Raw genomic sequence first — 16,546 nt, 5'->3', positions numbered from 1 at the left:
TTCCTCTATACCTACAAAAAAATGTTCTCATTTGCACTAGGAATTTTTAAAGGGAGAAATCATTCAGATTATATCTTTTGAGTACACAGAAGGTATAGCAAGTTAGTTGAGAGCCTCCCACATGAGACAAAAGATATATGCTTTTGGATCAGAGATGAATTCACAGCAAAATGTACTCTATTGGGCTACTAGCCAAAGAGGCTTATCTGTGTTGCTTGTCACTTAATACACACAGATTCTCACATACACCCATATGCAACTACTGCTACTGCTGCTCTCCGAAATTCAACTTTAACCAAGGGAATTTCCAGCCAGGCACTACTCACTTGCCTTTCACCTCCTGTTCTCTCTCCTCCCTTCTGATTGACTGGTCTTCAGTATGTCACACTGTTGATTGATAACTTCTTGAAATAACTTCTATTTCCATAACTTCCTGGGGGACCGTAAAGATTTAGTCCTATAATACCTGGTATAGTGGTTCCTGGCCTGTGCAGGCTTGGACTAGACTGTGCATTCTGGGGGTGGCTGCCTCTGCAGACACAGGCAAACCGAGACGTGGGTGACTCTGTGTCTGAGTCTCCTATGACTAAAGAGGAAGTATTCACTTCCGCTAAAAAGCACCAACTGCTGTCCAGTGAGTTGTCGCTGGGTGGCATTGCTGCCTCCTTACAAATGCCTTTATGAGCCTAAGGGAGTGCAGCTTGCTACTCTGAATTTTTAAAAAAATTAGCCTAGGGTAAAATTATGATGATATTTTCTGGATCGTGTGGCATTTGTAGTATGTATCACTTTTAATAATTTGTAACTTGTTTTGACTTTCTCAGTCTAATCCTTTGGTTCTAAGAGCAATATGAATTTAATAGCATGTAAATTCAGCTGTTTTAGATGGTCAGTGAATTAATAGTAAAAGAGGAGAAAGAACGAATCTGTTGCCTATCCCTTGTTTCTCATGGTGACCGCAAAATTTTGTTTTTTTTAGTTTTATGTTTCACACATAACAATAACATAGTTTAAATAAACTTCTGTTTTGTTAACCCAGTATTGTTTGTTATAGGATAAAAATAGTAAAACCAAGAAAGCTGTGTTGTTTTGATTAAAGAACTTAGCTTGGTTTTGGTGATGGTGATTGTAAATCTACTGATTTGCTGTATAAAACTTTTTTTTTTTGATAGTGGCACTAGCTTTATTATCTTTGGGGGCCTGGAAAGGTTGGGTTCTGAGGAGCAATGGGGACAGGAGTTATGGTGGAGCTGTATGGCCATGGCCTTTAGGTGGTGGGCATCTGGGGTGACTCGGCCTACAAGTGCCCATTGGCGTCACCAGTATAGCCACTGGGGGCGGTGGGCACTGGTCCTTTCTTGCAAGGCACAGGTGGCAGCCACAAGCCCAACTCCCTTGAGACCAGGGCACTCCATCTTGCGCTCCAGAAGCTGGTGGTTCTGCGGCCAGAGTCCCACGCAGGCCGTGAGGATATTCTCCGTGAAGCTGCGGGGGCAGAAAGACACGTTGACCACCTGGCTGCCTGGCAGCGCAAGCGGCACCTGGAAGAGGATGCCAAGTTGAGCAGCGACAGCACGGGGTGGAAGCTCTGCGGCTGTGGGTCGACGTCGGTGCAGAAGCTCACACGCTGGCACAGTTCTGTCAGCAGCGCCAGGTCCAGCATGATGGGCCCAGCCAGGAGCGAGTCCTCGCACGTGTTGAGCAGCACCAGCGTGTTGGTACCGCCCAGCATCAGCTCTGATTGCTCATCCAGGGCACGCTTGCTGTCGCCCACGTATGGCACATACTTGATGATGACACAGTGACCGGGCTCCACAACCGGCTAGTAGAGCGCTGGGTTGCTGTGCACTGTGTCGTCCACCACGCTGCTCTTGGACACCTCCTTGGAGCAGAACTGTGGCGGCGTCGACAGGTTCTGCCGGTCATTGTTGCCCAAGTGGTTGTACCTCACGATGGACGTGGTCTCGTGGCCAGAGCAGATAAGCAAACCCACGAGCACGGACTTGACCTTGGTCCGGCCCGACCTTAAGTCGTCTCCACCCACAAAGAGGCTGCACTGCCACTTGAACTCGAGGGCACCAGGCACCAGCATGGTCAGTAGGGACCCACCAAGTAAGGAGCAGCCCTCCAAGATGCTGGCCACCACAAACAGCATGGAGGGCGACACTTCCAGGCCCAGCTGGATGGTGCTCAGCAGGTTTTCAGCGGTGTCATTGAGGCCCGGGATCACTTCGGAAAAGTGCTCCGTATTCGCTGTCTTCCGCACGATGACTTCAGCCAGCCCGGCGCGCCGGACTGGAAGCTGCAGAAATCGGTACAGATCAGCTCCAGCTGCTGGGCGCGCGTGCCCAGGATGACGTAGTCGGCCCGCGCGCTCTGGTTATTTAGCCGCGAGGAACTCTGGGAGGTAGACGGAGGGCCGCAGAAGCAGAGCCTCCAGGTGCGGCCACGGTTTTTCCTGTGGCTCCTGTGTGCACTGCATCGCTTCCGCCAGGTTCAGAGACGATTATGGCCCAGACGTCGAATGTGAGGTCGTCGGGCGCCACCATGGGCAGCAGCGAGCTGAAGGGCACGAATACCTCCTGGCTTTCTTTGACCAGGCCCAGGTTAACGGGGCCGCCTGCATCAGCGAGACTCTGTAGTTGGCCTCCTTCTGGCAGGTGCGCGTGGGCCAGGACAGGCGCAGTCGGTGGGCCCGCACTGCAGCAGTCTGGAGCCTTTGTTCGCGCCCCAGCCCACAAGCACGACCGCGAGCCCGGGCACCTGCCGGGCGGTCCGGAAGGTGAAGCCCGTGGACCTGGGGTGCATCTTGAGGATGGCGGCTTCGCAGCTGATGCACGTCATCCGGTACTTACTGCACCTCGCTGGCCTTGGACTGTAGACCATGTTGGACTCTGGACCACAAACTCGGTGGCGACCTCCATCGCGACGAGCGGCACGGAGTCAGCTGGGACAGCGGCGGACAGCTAAGTAAAACTTTAGAAAGCTTTTAATAGAGCTATAAAGTGAGTCATAAAATAAATTTTTATATAAAAAGATATCACATAACAGTTTAAATTCAGCTTGGTTTGAATCAAACATATCCTCATAGACCGAAGACTCTATGAAAATATTTATCTGATTGGGCATTTCAATGAGAACTAGTCCCTTTGTCTTATGGTAGCTGAGGTCCTGACTGACATCTCCTGTAAAATAGTGAAGGGATGACTTAATTCCTTTTATTTCATAATAATTTAATTTCTAGAAGCCCACATAACCTTACAATCAATTATTTTATTGTCAGTATTTAATGGAAAACCTTAGATGGTATGACTGGGATGTAGAATCAAAGAATATATGTTGAAAAAAATTTTAAAACTAAATTGTTTGCATATTTATTTACTCTATGAAGTCTTTTAAACACTAGATGGCGCTAAAAATATATCATGATAAATTTTGTTATTCATCAAGAGGTTATATTAATTTTATGACCTCGTTAGTTGGTGCATTCTTTGTTTATATTTTTTAAACATTTAAAACACCTTAAGTGCTGCTAGTGTAATTGATTATTGAAATAGGTAATAAAATCACCAAACTGTAGAAATACAGAATTTGTAATTAAAATTATTCAAAGTGTTATTTTGGTGGCTCACAGATATTGCCTTATGCAGGCTTTCTCATCATATAAGGTTCCTCTCCTCTAAATTCACTAAGAGGAAGAAATACTTTGCAAATGGACATAATGAATAGGTTCATGAACTGTTTGATAATCTGATTAATGATGAGGTGTGACGTATGAACACATTGATAAAAGATTTAAATTCTTGACCCGTGATACTTCCTCCAACAAAGATAACATAAAACTAATGATACGCCACTACATGAGGACATCAGTGATTCAGGATTGATTTGTCGTTATTTCAAGGAATATTTACAATTAGTGCACAGAATGCTTTGAAATCACCCGCAATGTCACACAATTTAAAGGGTTTCCTCAATTGACAGTAGTCCTAAAATTTTACCCATTATTAATAGATATTTTGTGAAGTTGAAAGAAACTTTTATATACTATTGCTAGTAAACACATTATGATCAGCTGTGCTAGAGGAAAGCCTGAGTTATCTTCCTTGTCCTAAGGAGACAGGATAGAAGAGTATAGCCAGTCCCTGGAGAGAGGTGTGTTAGATAGTAACATAATTCAAGTGTTCCATAGTGTCTGGATCTTGTGATATTTGTGGTATTTGCTGCTTTTAAAAGTTTCTCATTTGTTGTGACTTCTTTTCTCATTACAAATACATATTCATTTTTGTATGTAATTTTGTATTCTTTTTCTTAAATTGGGCTCAAAAAACTGTATAAGCTTCAAATTGCACAAATTATTCATTTTTATTCCATACAGTCTATGCTTTTTTTTTCACTATTGGACTTTTGTTTATGTTGTTTTCTTTGTTTTTTTATGCCCTTTCTCTCAGTATTGCCTTTCTAATTTCTACCTGCCTAGGTCTACAAGACCTGGTACATATATCATATTTCCTTTATGAAAAGGGCTCTGATCTCTTTCCCAAAACTCTGCACTTCAAGTCAGTCAAGAGTAATTTCTCCCTCATCTAGAAAAATGTATTTTTATTTCTTTTGTGACCCATTTCTTTGTATATCTTGTATTATATATATTTATGAATGTGTTATTTTCCCCTATTGGGGTCTTAACTTCCTGATGAAAGAGTCTCAATCTTACCCATATTTGCATCCCATGTAGTACCTAGCACAGTAATTTATATATTATAGGCAACCCACAAATATGTGTAAAATAAATTAATGAGGGCATGAAAATTGTTTGATCTGAGGGTCACAGCATATGTTCTTCTCTGCCTGTTTATTTGAACTCTGAATATTTTGGTCTTAGGTATATGCTTATATTTAAAATACAATATGCACCAACCAGACTCTTGGAGAAAATAAAGGAGTGTATTCTACATTTACAAGAAATCGTGGTCCTATCTCGATATAGGCAACATTACAATACCATAGATTCCTCTTCCAGCATATATTTAGTCTACATCAGAAGGCATCAAACTATAGCCATTGGCTAAATCCAGCCAGCTGCCTGTTTTTGTAAGTAAAGTTTTATTGAAACACAGCTTATTCATTTTTATCATGTCTGTGGTTGTTTTCAAGCCACAAAAGCAAAGTTGAGTAGTTTCGACAGAGACTGTTATAGTGAGCAAAGCCTAAAATCTTTACCGTCTGGTGCTTTATTTATTTTTAACATCTTTATTGGAGTTATAGTTGCTTTACAATGGTATGTTAGTTTCTGCTGTATAACAAAGTGAATCAGCTATACATAAACATATATCCCCATATTTCCTCCCTCTTGCATCTCCCTCCCACCCTCCCTATCCCACTCTTCTAGGTGGACACAAAGCACCGAGCTGATCTCCCCTGTGCTATGTGGCTGCTTCCCACTAGCTATCTGTTTTACATTTGGCAGTGTATATATGTCCATGCCACTCTATCACTTTGACCCAGCTTAGCCTTCCTCTTCCCCTTGTCCTCAGTTCCATTCTCTATGGCTACGTTTTTATTCTTGTCCTGCCCCTAGGTTCTTCAGAACCATTTTTCTTTTTTTTTTTTTTTTACATTCCGTATATATATGTTAGCATATGGTATTTGTTTTCCTACTTCTGACTTACTTCACTCTGTATGAAGACTCTGAGTCCATCCACCTCACTACAAATAACTCAATTTTGTTTCTTTTTATGGCTGAGTAATATTCCTTTGTATATATGTGCCACATCTTCTTTATCCATTCATCTGTTGATGGACACTTAGGTTGCTTCCATGTGCTGGCTATTGTAAATAGAACTGCAATGAACATTGTGGTACATGACTCTTTTTGAATTATGGTTTTCTCAGGGTATATGCCCAGTAGTGGGATTGCTGGGTTGTATGGTAGTTCTATTTTTAGTTTTTTAAGGAACCTCCATAATGTTCTCCGTAGTGGCTGTATCAATTTACATTCCCACCAACAGTGCAAGAGGGTTCCCTTTTCTCCACACCCTCTCCAGCATTTATTGTTTGTAGATTTTTTGATGATGGCCATTCTGACTGGTGTGAGGTGATACCTCATTGTAGTTTTGATTGGCATTTCTCTAATGATCAGTGATGTTGAGCATCCTTTCATGTGTTTGTTGGAAATCTGTATATCTTCATTGGAGAAATGTCTATTTAGGTCTTCTAAATCCATTTTTGGATTGGGTTGTTTGTTTTTTGATATTGAGCTGCATGAGCTGTTTATATATTTTGGAGATTAATCCTTTGTTGGTTGATTCGTTTGCAAATATTTTCCCCCATTCTGAGGGTTGTCTTTTGGTCTTGTTAATGGTTTCCTTTGCTGTGCAAAAGCTTTGAAGTTTCATTAGTTCCTATTTGTTTATTTTTGGTTTTATTTCCATTTCTCTAGGAGGTGGGTCAAAACGGATCTTGCCATGATATATGTCATAGAGTGTTCTGCCTAAGTTTTCCTCTAAGAATTTTATAGTGCCTGGCCTTACATTTGGGTCTTTAATCCATTTTGAGTTCATTTTTGTGTAGGGTGTTAGGGAGTGTTCTAATTTCATTCTTTCACATGTAGTTGTCCAGTTTTCTCAGCACCACTTCTTGAAGAGGCTGTCTTTTCTCCATTGTGTATTCTTGCCCCCCTTATCAAAGATAAGGTGACCATATGTGTGTGGGTTTATTTCTGGGCTTTCTATCCTGTTCCATTGATCTATATTTCTGTTTTTGTGCCAGTACCATACTGTCTTGATTACTGTAGCTTTGTAGCATAGTCCGAAGTCTGGGAGCCTGATTCCTCCAGCTCCGTTTTTCTTTCTCAAGATTGCTTTGGCTATTCGGGGTGTTTTGTGTTTCCATACAGATTGTGAAATTTTTTGTTCTAGTTCTATGAAAAGTGCCATTGGTAATTGGATAGGGATTGCATTGAATCTGTAGATTGCTTTAGGTACTATACTCATTTTCACAATGTTGATTCTTCCAATCCAAGAACATGGTATATCTCTCCATCTGTTTGTATCATCTTTAATTTCTTTCATCAGTGTCTTACAGTTTTCTGCACACAGGTCTTTTGTCTCCTTAGGTAGGTTTATTCCTAGGTATTTTATTCTTTTTGTTGCAGTGGTAAATGGGAGTGTTTCCTTAATTTCTCTTTCAGATTTTTCATCATTAGTGTGTAGGACTGCAAGAGATTTCTGTGCATTAATTTTATATCCTGCTGCTTTAGCAAATTCATTGCTTAGCTCTAGTAGTTTTCTGGTAGCATCTTTGGGGTTCTCTATCATGTCATCTGCAAACAGTGACAGTTTTACTTCTTCTTTTCTGATTTGGATTCCTTTTATTTCTTTTTTTTCTCTGATGGCTGTGACTAAAACTTCCAAAACTATGTTGAATAATATGTGGTGAGTGTGGGCAACCTTGTCTTGTTCCTGATCTTAGTGGAAATGGTTTCAGTTTTTCACCATTGAGAACAATGTTGGCTGTGGGTTTGTCATATATGGCCTTTATTATGTTGAGGTAAGTTCCCTCTATGCCTACTTTCTGGAGAGTTTTTATCAAAAATTGGTATTGAATTTTGTCAAAAGCTTTTTCTGCATCTACTGAGATGATCATATGTTTTTTCTCCTTCAGTTTGTTAATATGGTTTATCACGTTGATTGATTTGCATATATTGAAGAATCCTTGAATTCCTGGGATAAACCCCACTTGATCATGGTATATGATCCTTTTAATGTGCTGTTGGATTCTGTTTGCTAGTCTTTAGTTGAGGATTTTTGCATCTATGTTCATCAGTGATATTGGCCTGTAGTTTTCTTTTTTGTGACATCTTTGTCTGATTTTGGTATCAGGGTTATGGTGGCCTTGTAGAATGAATTTGGGAGTGTTCCTCCCTCTGCTATATTTTGAAAGAGTTTGAGAAGTATAGGTGTTAGCTCTTCTCTAAATGTTTGATAGAATTTGTCTCTGAATCCATCTGGTCCTGGGATTTTGTTTGTTGGAAGATTTTTAATCACAGTTTCAATTTCAGTGCTAGTGATTTGTCTGTTTATATTTTCTGTTTCTTCCTGGTTCAGTTTCGGGAGGTTGTGCTTTTCTAAGAATTTGTCCATTTCTTCCAGGTTGTCCATTTTATTGGCATATAGTTGCTTGTAGTGATCTCTCATGATCCTTTGTATTTCTGCAGTCTCAGTTGTTACTTCTTTTTCATTTCTAATTCTATTGATTTGAGTCTTCTCCCTTTTTTTCTTGATGAGTCTGGCTACAGGTTTATCAATTTTCTTTATCTTCTCAAAGAACCAACTTTTAGTTTTATTCATCTTTGCTATTGTTTTCTTCATCTGTATTTCATTTATTTCTGATCTGATCTTTATGATTTCTTTCCTTCTGCTAACTTTGGGGGTTTTTTGTTTTTCTTTCTCTAACTGCTTTAGATGTAAAGTTAGGTTGTTTATTTTAGATGTTTCTTGTTTCTTGTGGTAGGATTGTATTGCTATAAACTTCCCTCTTAGAACTGCTTTTGCCGCATCCCATAGGTTTTAGATCATCGTGTTTTCATTGTCATTTGTTTCTAGGTAGTTTTTGATTTCTTCTTTGATTTCTTCAGTGATCTTTTGGTTATTTAGTAGTGTATTGTTTAGCCTCCATATGTTTGTATTTTTCACAGATTTTTTTTTTCCTGTAATTGATATCTAGTCTTAGAGCGTTGTGGTCAGAAAAGATACTTGGTATGATTTCAATTTTCTTAAATTTACCAAGGCTTGATTTGTGACCCAAGATATGATCTATCCTGGAGAATGTTCCATGAGCACTTGAGAAGAAAGTGTATTCTGTTGTGTTTGGATGGAATGTCCTATAAATATCAACTAAGTCCATCTTGTTTAATGTATAATTTAAAGCTTGTGTTTCCTTATTCATTTATATTTTGGATGATCTGTCCATTGTTGAAAGTGGGGTGTTAAAGTCCCCTACTAAGATTGTGTTACTGTCGATTTCCCCTTTATGGCTGTTAGCATTTACCTTATGTATTGAGGTGCTGCTGTGTTGGGTACATAAATATTGTTATATCTTGTTATATATTGTTATATCTTCTTCTTGGGTCGGTCCCTTGATCATTATGTAGTGTCCTTCTTTGTCTCTTGTAATAGTCTTTATTTTAAAGTCTGTTTTGTGAGATATGAGACATGCTACTGCAGCTTTCTTTTGATTTCCATTTGCATGGAATATCTTTTTCCATCCCCTCACTTTCAGTCTGTATGTGTCCCTAGGTCTGAAGTAGGTCTCTTGTAGACAGTATATATATGGGTCTTTTTTTTGTATCCATTTAGCCAGTCTGTGTCTTTTAGTTGGAACATTTAATCCATTTACATTTAAGGTAGTTATTGATATGTGTGTTCCTATTATCATTTTCTTAATTGTTTCAGGTTTGTTATTTCAGGTGTTTTCCTTCCCTTTGTTTCCTGCCTAGAGAAGTTCCTTTAGCATTTGTTGTAAAGCTGGTTTGGTGATGCTGAATTCTCTTGGCTTTTGCTTCTCATTAAAGGTTTTAATTTCTCCGTCGAATCTGAATGAGATCCTTGCTGGGTAGAGTAATCTTCGTTGTAGGTTTTTCTCTTTCATCACTTTAAATATGTCCTGCCACTCCCTTCTGGTTTGCAGAGTTTCTGCTGATAGATCATCTGTTAATCTTATGGGGATTCCCTTGTATGTTATTTGTTGCTTTTCCCTTGCTGCTTTTAATATTTTTTCTTTATATTTAATTTTTGATCATTTGATTAATATGTGTCTTGACATGTTTCTCCTTGGATTTAACCTGTATGGGACTCTCTGTGCTTCCTGAACTTGACTATTTCCTTTCCCATGTTAGGAAGTTTTCAACTATAATCTCTTCAAATATTTTCTCAGTCCCTTTCATTTTTTCTTCTTCTTCTTCTATAATTTGAATGTTGATGCATTTAATGTTGTCCCAGAGGTTTCTGAGACTGTCCTCAATTCTTTTCATTCTTTTTTCTTTATTCTGCTCTGTGGTGGTTATTTCCACTATTTTATCTTCCAGGTCACTCATCCGTTTTTCTGCCTCAGTTTTTCTGCTATTGATTCCTTCTAGAGAATTTTAAATTTCATTTATTGTGTTGTTCATCATTGTTTGTTTGCTCTTTAGTTCTTCTAGGTCCTTGTTAAATGTTTATTGTATTTTCTCCATTCTATTTCCAAGATTTTAGATAATCTTTACTATAATTACTCTGAATTCTTTTTCAGGTAGACTGCCTATTTCCTATTCATTTGCTTCTTCTGGTGGGTTTTTACCTTGCTTCCTTCATCTGTGTATTTCTCTGTCTCTCATTTTGCTTAACTTACTGTGTTTGGGGTCTCCTTTTCGCAGGCTGCAGGTTCGTAGTTCCCTTTGTTTTTGGTGTCTGCCCCCAGTGGTTGGTTCAGTGGGTTGTGTAGGCTTTCTGGTGGAGGGGACTGGTGCCTGTGTTCTGGTGGATGAGGCTGGATGTTATGTTTCTGGTGGGCAGGGCCACGTCTGGTGGTGTATTTTGGGGTGTCTGTAAACGCATTATTTTAGGCAGCCTCTCTGCTGATGGGTGGGGTTGTGTTCCTGTCTTGCTAGTTGTTTGGCATGGGGTGTCCAGCACTGGAGCTTGCTGTTCATTGAGTGGAGCTGGGTCTTTGCGTTGAGATGGAGATCTCTGAGAGAGCTTTTGATGTTTGATATTACATGGGGCTGGGAGGTCTCTGGTGGACCAATGTCCTGAACTCAGGTATCCCACCTCAGAGGCTCAGGCCTGACACCCAGCCAGAGCACCAAGACCCTGTCAGCCACACGGCTCAGAAGAAAAGGGAGAAAAAGAAAGAAGGAAAGAAAAATAAAATAAAACAAAACAAAATAAAATAAAAGTTATTAAAATAAAAAATATATTATTAAAAATAAAAAAATTAAAAAGTAATAAAAAAAAGAAAGGAAGAAGAGAAACCAAACCAGAAAACAAATCCACCAATGATAACAAGTGCTAAAAACTATAGTAAAAAAACCAAACAAACCGGACAGACAGAACCTAGGGCAAATGGTAAAAGGAAAGCTGTACAGACAAAATTACACAAAGAAGTATACATATACACACTCACAAAAAGAAAAGAATATATATATAAAAAAAAGGAAGAGAGCAAGCAAATCAATAAACAAATCTACCAATGATAATAAACTCTAAATACTAAGCTAAGATAAAGATAAAACCAGAAGCAAATTAGATGCAGAAAGCAAACCCCAAGTCTACAGTTGCTCCCAAAGTCCACTGCCTCAATTTTGGGATGATTCGTGTCTCTTCAGGTATGCCACAGCTGCAGGGTACATCAACTTGATTGTAGAGATTTAATCTGCTGCTCCTGAGGCTGCTGGGAGAGATTTCCCTTTCTCTTCTTTGTTCTCACAGCTCCTGGGGTTCAGCTTTGGATTTGGACCCGCCTCTGCATGTAGGTCGCCTGAGGCCGTCTGATCTTCACTCAGACAGGATGGGGTTAAAGGAGCAGCTGATTCGGGGGCTCTGGCTCACTCAGGCCGGGGGGAGGGAGGGGTATGGATTCGGGGTGAGCCTGTGGCGGCAGAAGCCGGCGTGACGTTGCACCAGCCTGAGGCGCGCCATGCGTTCTCCCGGGGAAGTTGTCCCTGGATCACAGGACTCTGGCATTGGAGGGCTGCATGGGCTCCCGGGAGGGTGGATAGTGACCTGTGCTCGCACATAGGCTTCTTGGTGGCTGCAGCAGCAGCCTTAGCATTTCATGTCAGTCTCTGGTGTTGGTGCTGATAGCTGCAGCTCGTGCCTATCTCTGGAGCTCGTTTACGCAGTGCTCCGAATCCCCTCTCCTCGTGCACCCTGAAACAATGGTCTCTTGCCTCTTAGGCAGGTCCAGACTTTCTCCTGGACTTTCTCCCGGCTAGGGGTGGTGCACTAGCCCCCTTCAGGCTGTGTTCACGCCGCCAACACCAGTCCTCTCCCTGGGATCCGACCTCTGAAGCCTGAGCCTCAGCTCCCAGCCCCCACCCGCCCCAGCAGGTGAGCAGACAAGCCTCTCGGGCTGGTGAGTGCAGGTCGGCACCGATCCTCTATGCGGGAATCTCTCTGCTTTGCCCTCTGCACCCCTGTTGCTGCGCTCTCCTCTGTGGCCCCGAAGCTCCCCCCCTCCGCCACCCGCAGTCTGCCCGTGAAGGTGCTTCCTAGTGTGTGAAAACCTTTCCTCCTTTACAGCTCCCTCCCAGAGGTGTAGGTACTGTCCCTATTCTTTTGTCTCTGTTTTTTCTTTTTTCTTTTGCCCTAGCCAGGTACGTGGGGAGTTTCTTGCCTTTTGGGAAGTCTGAGGTCTTCTGCCAGCATTCAGTAGGTGTTCTGTAGGAGTTGTTCCTCATGTAGATGTATTTTTGATGTATTTGTGGGGAGGAAGGTGATCTCCACATCTTACTTCTCTGCCATCTTGAAGCTCAAAGTCCCCTGGTCCTTTAATAAGAAAGTTGTGCTGACCTCTGATATATATCTTATTGGTAGTTAGGTAGCCAGATGACTGGATAGGAGAATGCAAATCTTTTCTTTTAAAAAATGACTTGGGAATAAGAGAACTACTAAAATTTGAGTTTTGGAGCTATCACTTTTTCAGAGTGTTTGAGAGGTTAGTGTTCTCTTGGAGCACGTACACCCCATTGGGTAGTAGGAGCTACTCCATAGAAGTTTGTAAACAAAATTCCCCAAAAGAACATGGAGAAAGACCAACACATTGTATTTCCACAGAGTAGGCCAATTAGCAGTCACCAAATCAGTAACTTGTAAAGTCCTACAAGGCCCAGACAAATACAGTAACTGGTGGGGGAGGGGTGCATTTGGGGGAGACAAGAATCCAGGATCAGACACACAGCACCCAGTGCTCTCCATTGCGTTCGCTGATCTCAACACAGTGAGGTACGTCTGTGGTGATCTTACAGCATGTAGAGGAAATCCCCTTTTCTCCTCGAGCTTCCACAACACTATTAATCACTGCTGCAACACGGCAGGACATGGGCTCCTTGCACCACGAAGAAGTCATTGCTGTGGTCTTTCTGGAAGCCAAGGAGGAAAAGCTCAGAATTTTTAAAGATTAAGGATTTTAGTCCTTGCTTCATGTATCCATTCCTGGGCAGCACAGGATGTATACAAAGGTATCGTTCTTAAAACCTGTCCTTCTCAGCTCACATTAACACACACACACAGACACACACACAGACACACAGACACACACACACACACACACACAGACACACACACACACACACACACACACACACACTCCCTGTTGTACATAGTAGGCCTGGCCCAATCCAGTGAAGGATGGATCTGGTATGCAGAGTGAGTGCCATGTCCAGAGATTAGAGCTCTGGAACGGGAGACCTTTATCCCATAGGCGACCCACATCCATTCTTGGCTTTTGCTTGGTGCCTTTCACCTGGCCCACCTAACCTGGCTCAGCCTCTCCTAGCCGCTCTGCCTCGCCTTTTCCTGTTCATACCAATTTCCAGTCTTCCAGGAGAAGGAGATCAAGTCATGGGGCAACCCAGTTAAAACCTAGTCTCCCATGAAACATTGAAGGTAGAGCGGTTGCCAGAGGATACTATAGCAGAAAAGCCAGCTCTAATTGGCAAAAATGAGGTAGTTCAATAGGTTGTGCACTCCAAATCGTCATTCTCCGTGGTGAGAGAACAAAAGGTGAGAGAACAAAAGGTGTCTCTGCTGTGCAGACCCTGAGACCACTGTGCAGGAATAAGGGCCTTAGATGAAAACACAAAACCAGAATATTTATATTAAGAAAAAAGTTAACTCAAGATATACCATTTGCACACAACTAGTTCAGTTGGCATCCTGAGACAGCGGGACCCAAGGTGCAGTTATTGAAGGGAGCAAATAAACATAAGCGTCTTGGCTTAGAATACCATATGGGAGGGAGTGGGCAGCTGAGCAGCAAGTCTGCAGCTGTCTCCCCAAGCACCCCTTTTGCCTGTCATCACAACCCATTTCTTGGGACAGTTCCTGGCACCCTATCTCAAGAGTGGTTATGAGGAGACAAGATGTGGAAAAATCCAGCCTTACCCCTGAGAGATCCCCTCCTATGGAATATAGTGGCTTGTGGGTTGAACCCATCAAGGTTAGGCATGAGGTGGTCTCACGCCTAATCTTTTCACTCTGGCATGATAAATATTATTGTTACATACCCTTCTTTAAAAGGAAAACAACTTCTCTACTCAGGCCACTTTCAAAAGCTGGAATTCGGGGGGTGGAGACTTGGATAAAGCATACAGGCTCTAGAGGGATTTCCTCCAAAGCCCTCCTGTGCATTTGAACAGAGTATGGTTGGAGTTCCTTTGTCTCACCACTACCCTGACCCAAGTGGGAAGAGGGGGCGATGGTGTGGACCCAGTCAGAGATACATGGTAGTGCCAGCTGCCCCTACCCACCCTGTCCCCACTTTGCCACTCTGCAGATTGATGCCTGCTCCTGGAAACTTCCTGATGGCAAAAGGATGGCCCCCACACTGAGGCTCAGTCCTTAGCCTCTAAAGCAGGGCAGGGCCCTGGATCTCCTCTTCCTCCCCAAAGTATGCTGGCCTTCCTTGTGAGTTGGGGACTTTCAGTGTACCGGAGGCTGCCACGTGGCAGATGTGGCATGTCTGGGCCTGGGGTGGCTCCTTGCATTCCTTGCCCTGATGGTCTAGACCTCCACAGTTGTCTCATCTGTCTCACTTTCATCTTCCTTCTGCATGTATTTCTCTTTTGGCCACCTCACACTCCCAATACCGAGCACCCACCAGGGCTGGTGACACAGAGATTCCAGTCCCTAAGAGGACTTCTCAGAGGTGAACTCCATTGCCTCACCATCCTTCAGGCTCCGGAAGCCCTCCGTGTGCAGTTTACTCTGGGGCACAAAGTGCAGCACGACCTTGGGGCTGGCAGTCACAAACGGCAAGCACGACCTGTGCTCCCGCTGGGACCCACTTACAGGTGCTGGCATGGTGCTGCAGCTGCGGCTCTGCTATCTGGGCCATGTCCTCTGACGCCACCTCTGGTGCCTTGGTGCTGCCACCTGCGAACTGCTGGCCTGACGTGGAGACCATGGTAGTCGGTTGAGCTCCTGATCAAGAGGTTGCTGCCCCCTGAGAAATCCAGAGGCAAAAGGTGGTGGGAGAAGAGGCTGCTGCAGCTTCTGTAGTACTCCAGGTGATGCTTATGACACGAGCATTTGAGAATTGTGATTTAGATAGAGCAAGAGAGTGCGTGAGGAGCAGGTTTAAATAGTGTATAAGCATGTAGGAGAGATTACTTACGATAGACCTGCGGCTTCCAAAGCTCACGCTGGGGAGGTTAGGAGAGTACGGAGGAATGGGATTTGAGATTGGGTAAATAAGCATCAGATAGTTAGCATCTGGACTCTGATGGCTCTGGGAGAGTGGACTTGGACCTGAGGTACTTAGGAAGAATCTCAGTAACTGTCAGAGGTGATGTGTCTGAAATAATTGAACTGAGAATAAAATTGCACTTAACTGTGAAGAATGCACTTTATTCAAGATCCAGTCATAATTGTAAATCCAGTAGTTCTCACCCAGGTCTAATCACAGTAGCACCAAAATTGAAGTTACTGCTTTTTTTTTTTTTTTTTGCGGTATGCGGGCCTCTCACTGTTGCGAGCGGACGCGCAGGCTCAGCAGCCATGGCTCATGGGCCCAGCCGCCCCGTGGCATGTGGGATCTTCCCGGACTGAGGCATGAACCCGTGTCCCCTGCATCGGCAGGCGGACTCTCAACCACTGCGCCACCAGGGAAGCCCCGAAGTTACTGCTTTTATTACCTGAAGAAGAACACACAGTTTAGCTTCTCAGAGTCTCACCTTTCAAGTGTGTCTAACATGAAAATGAATGTATTTTTCCTAATACTTGAAATAGAGAACATTTTACTTTTGAGCCCCCTTTGGTCTAAATCCTCTAGGACTAGTTAATACATGCTTGGGTCAAGCCCTCTGGCATGATCCAACTAACACCAGGATAGGGGTTTCTGATTCTTCAACTATTTTGAAAAGACAATACAATACGAAAAGATAAAGTCATTTGCATAATTAGCTGCAAGTTATTTTGGACTGTGCCCCCTTCCTTCCCCTTCCTCCCCCACCACACCCCCCCGTAGGCTTAGAGGAAAGATACAAGAGGGGATAGAAGAAAAAAATGAGAGCAAAATGAATTTTACATTTTCTGCATTTGACAGCATTGTTCTTTCTACTGCTTAATGATACCAGATTATGAACAGTTTGTAAGTTTTTTCATAATATAAGTGCCTATCATCATCAGGGGTATTTTGTTTTTCCTCACTAAGACCATTCACTCTTATTTGCGTAGTGAAATCTCAGAAACATGCGAAAGACATAAACCACTGAAATTTAGACTATTTTTAGCCATAAATGGTTCTGATCAGCACGCATATCTGTAGCACTCGCTGCATGTTTACCATG

The 16,546-nt window shown here is 42.6% G+C and overlaps 1 protein-coding gene and 1 pseudogene across 1 annotated transcript; both read right to left on the bottom strand.

The window, feature by feature from the left end:
• Window positions 1-1,267: 1,267 nt before the first annotated feature.
• LOC101334872 (inositol-3-phosphate synthase 1) lies at window positions 1,268-2,924 on the bottom strand. Its single transcript, XM_019951507.2, is given in 9 exon segments — window positions 1,268-1,361; window positions 1,363-1,556; window positions 1,559-2,287; window positions 2,290-2,385; window positions 2,387-2,506; window positions 2,508-2,620; window positions 2,623-2,712; window positions 2,715-2,888; window positions 2,891-2,924. Coding segments are annotated over 9 exon segments (1,644 nt in total).
• Window positions 2,925-14,604: 11,680 nt separating this feature from the next.
• LOC101330708 (protein lin-28 homolog A-like) lies at window positions 14,605-15,206 on the bottom strand (annotated as a pseudogene).
• Window positions 15,207-16,546: the final 1,340 nt, after the last annotated feature.

The sequence above is a fragment of the Tursiops truncatus genome, chromosome 12, assembly GCF_011762595.2.
Source record: "Tursiops truncatus isolate mTurTru1 chromosome 12, mTurTru1.mat.Y, whole genome shotgun sequence".
Lineage (NCBI taxonomy): Eukaryota > Metazoa > Chordata > Mammalia > Artiodactyla > Delphinidae > Tursiops > Tursiops truncatus.
Note: the sequence above shows the minus strand (reverse complement) of the source record. Positions and strands in the feature narration are given on the sequence as shown.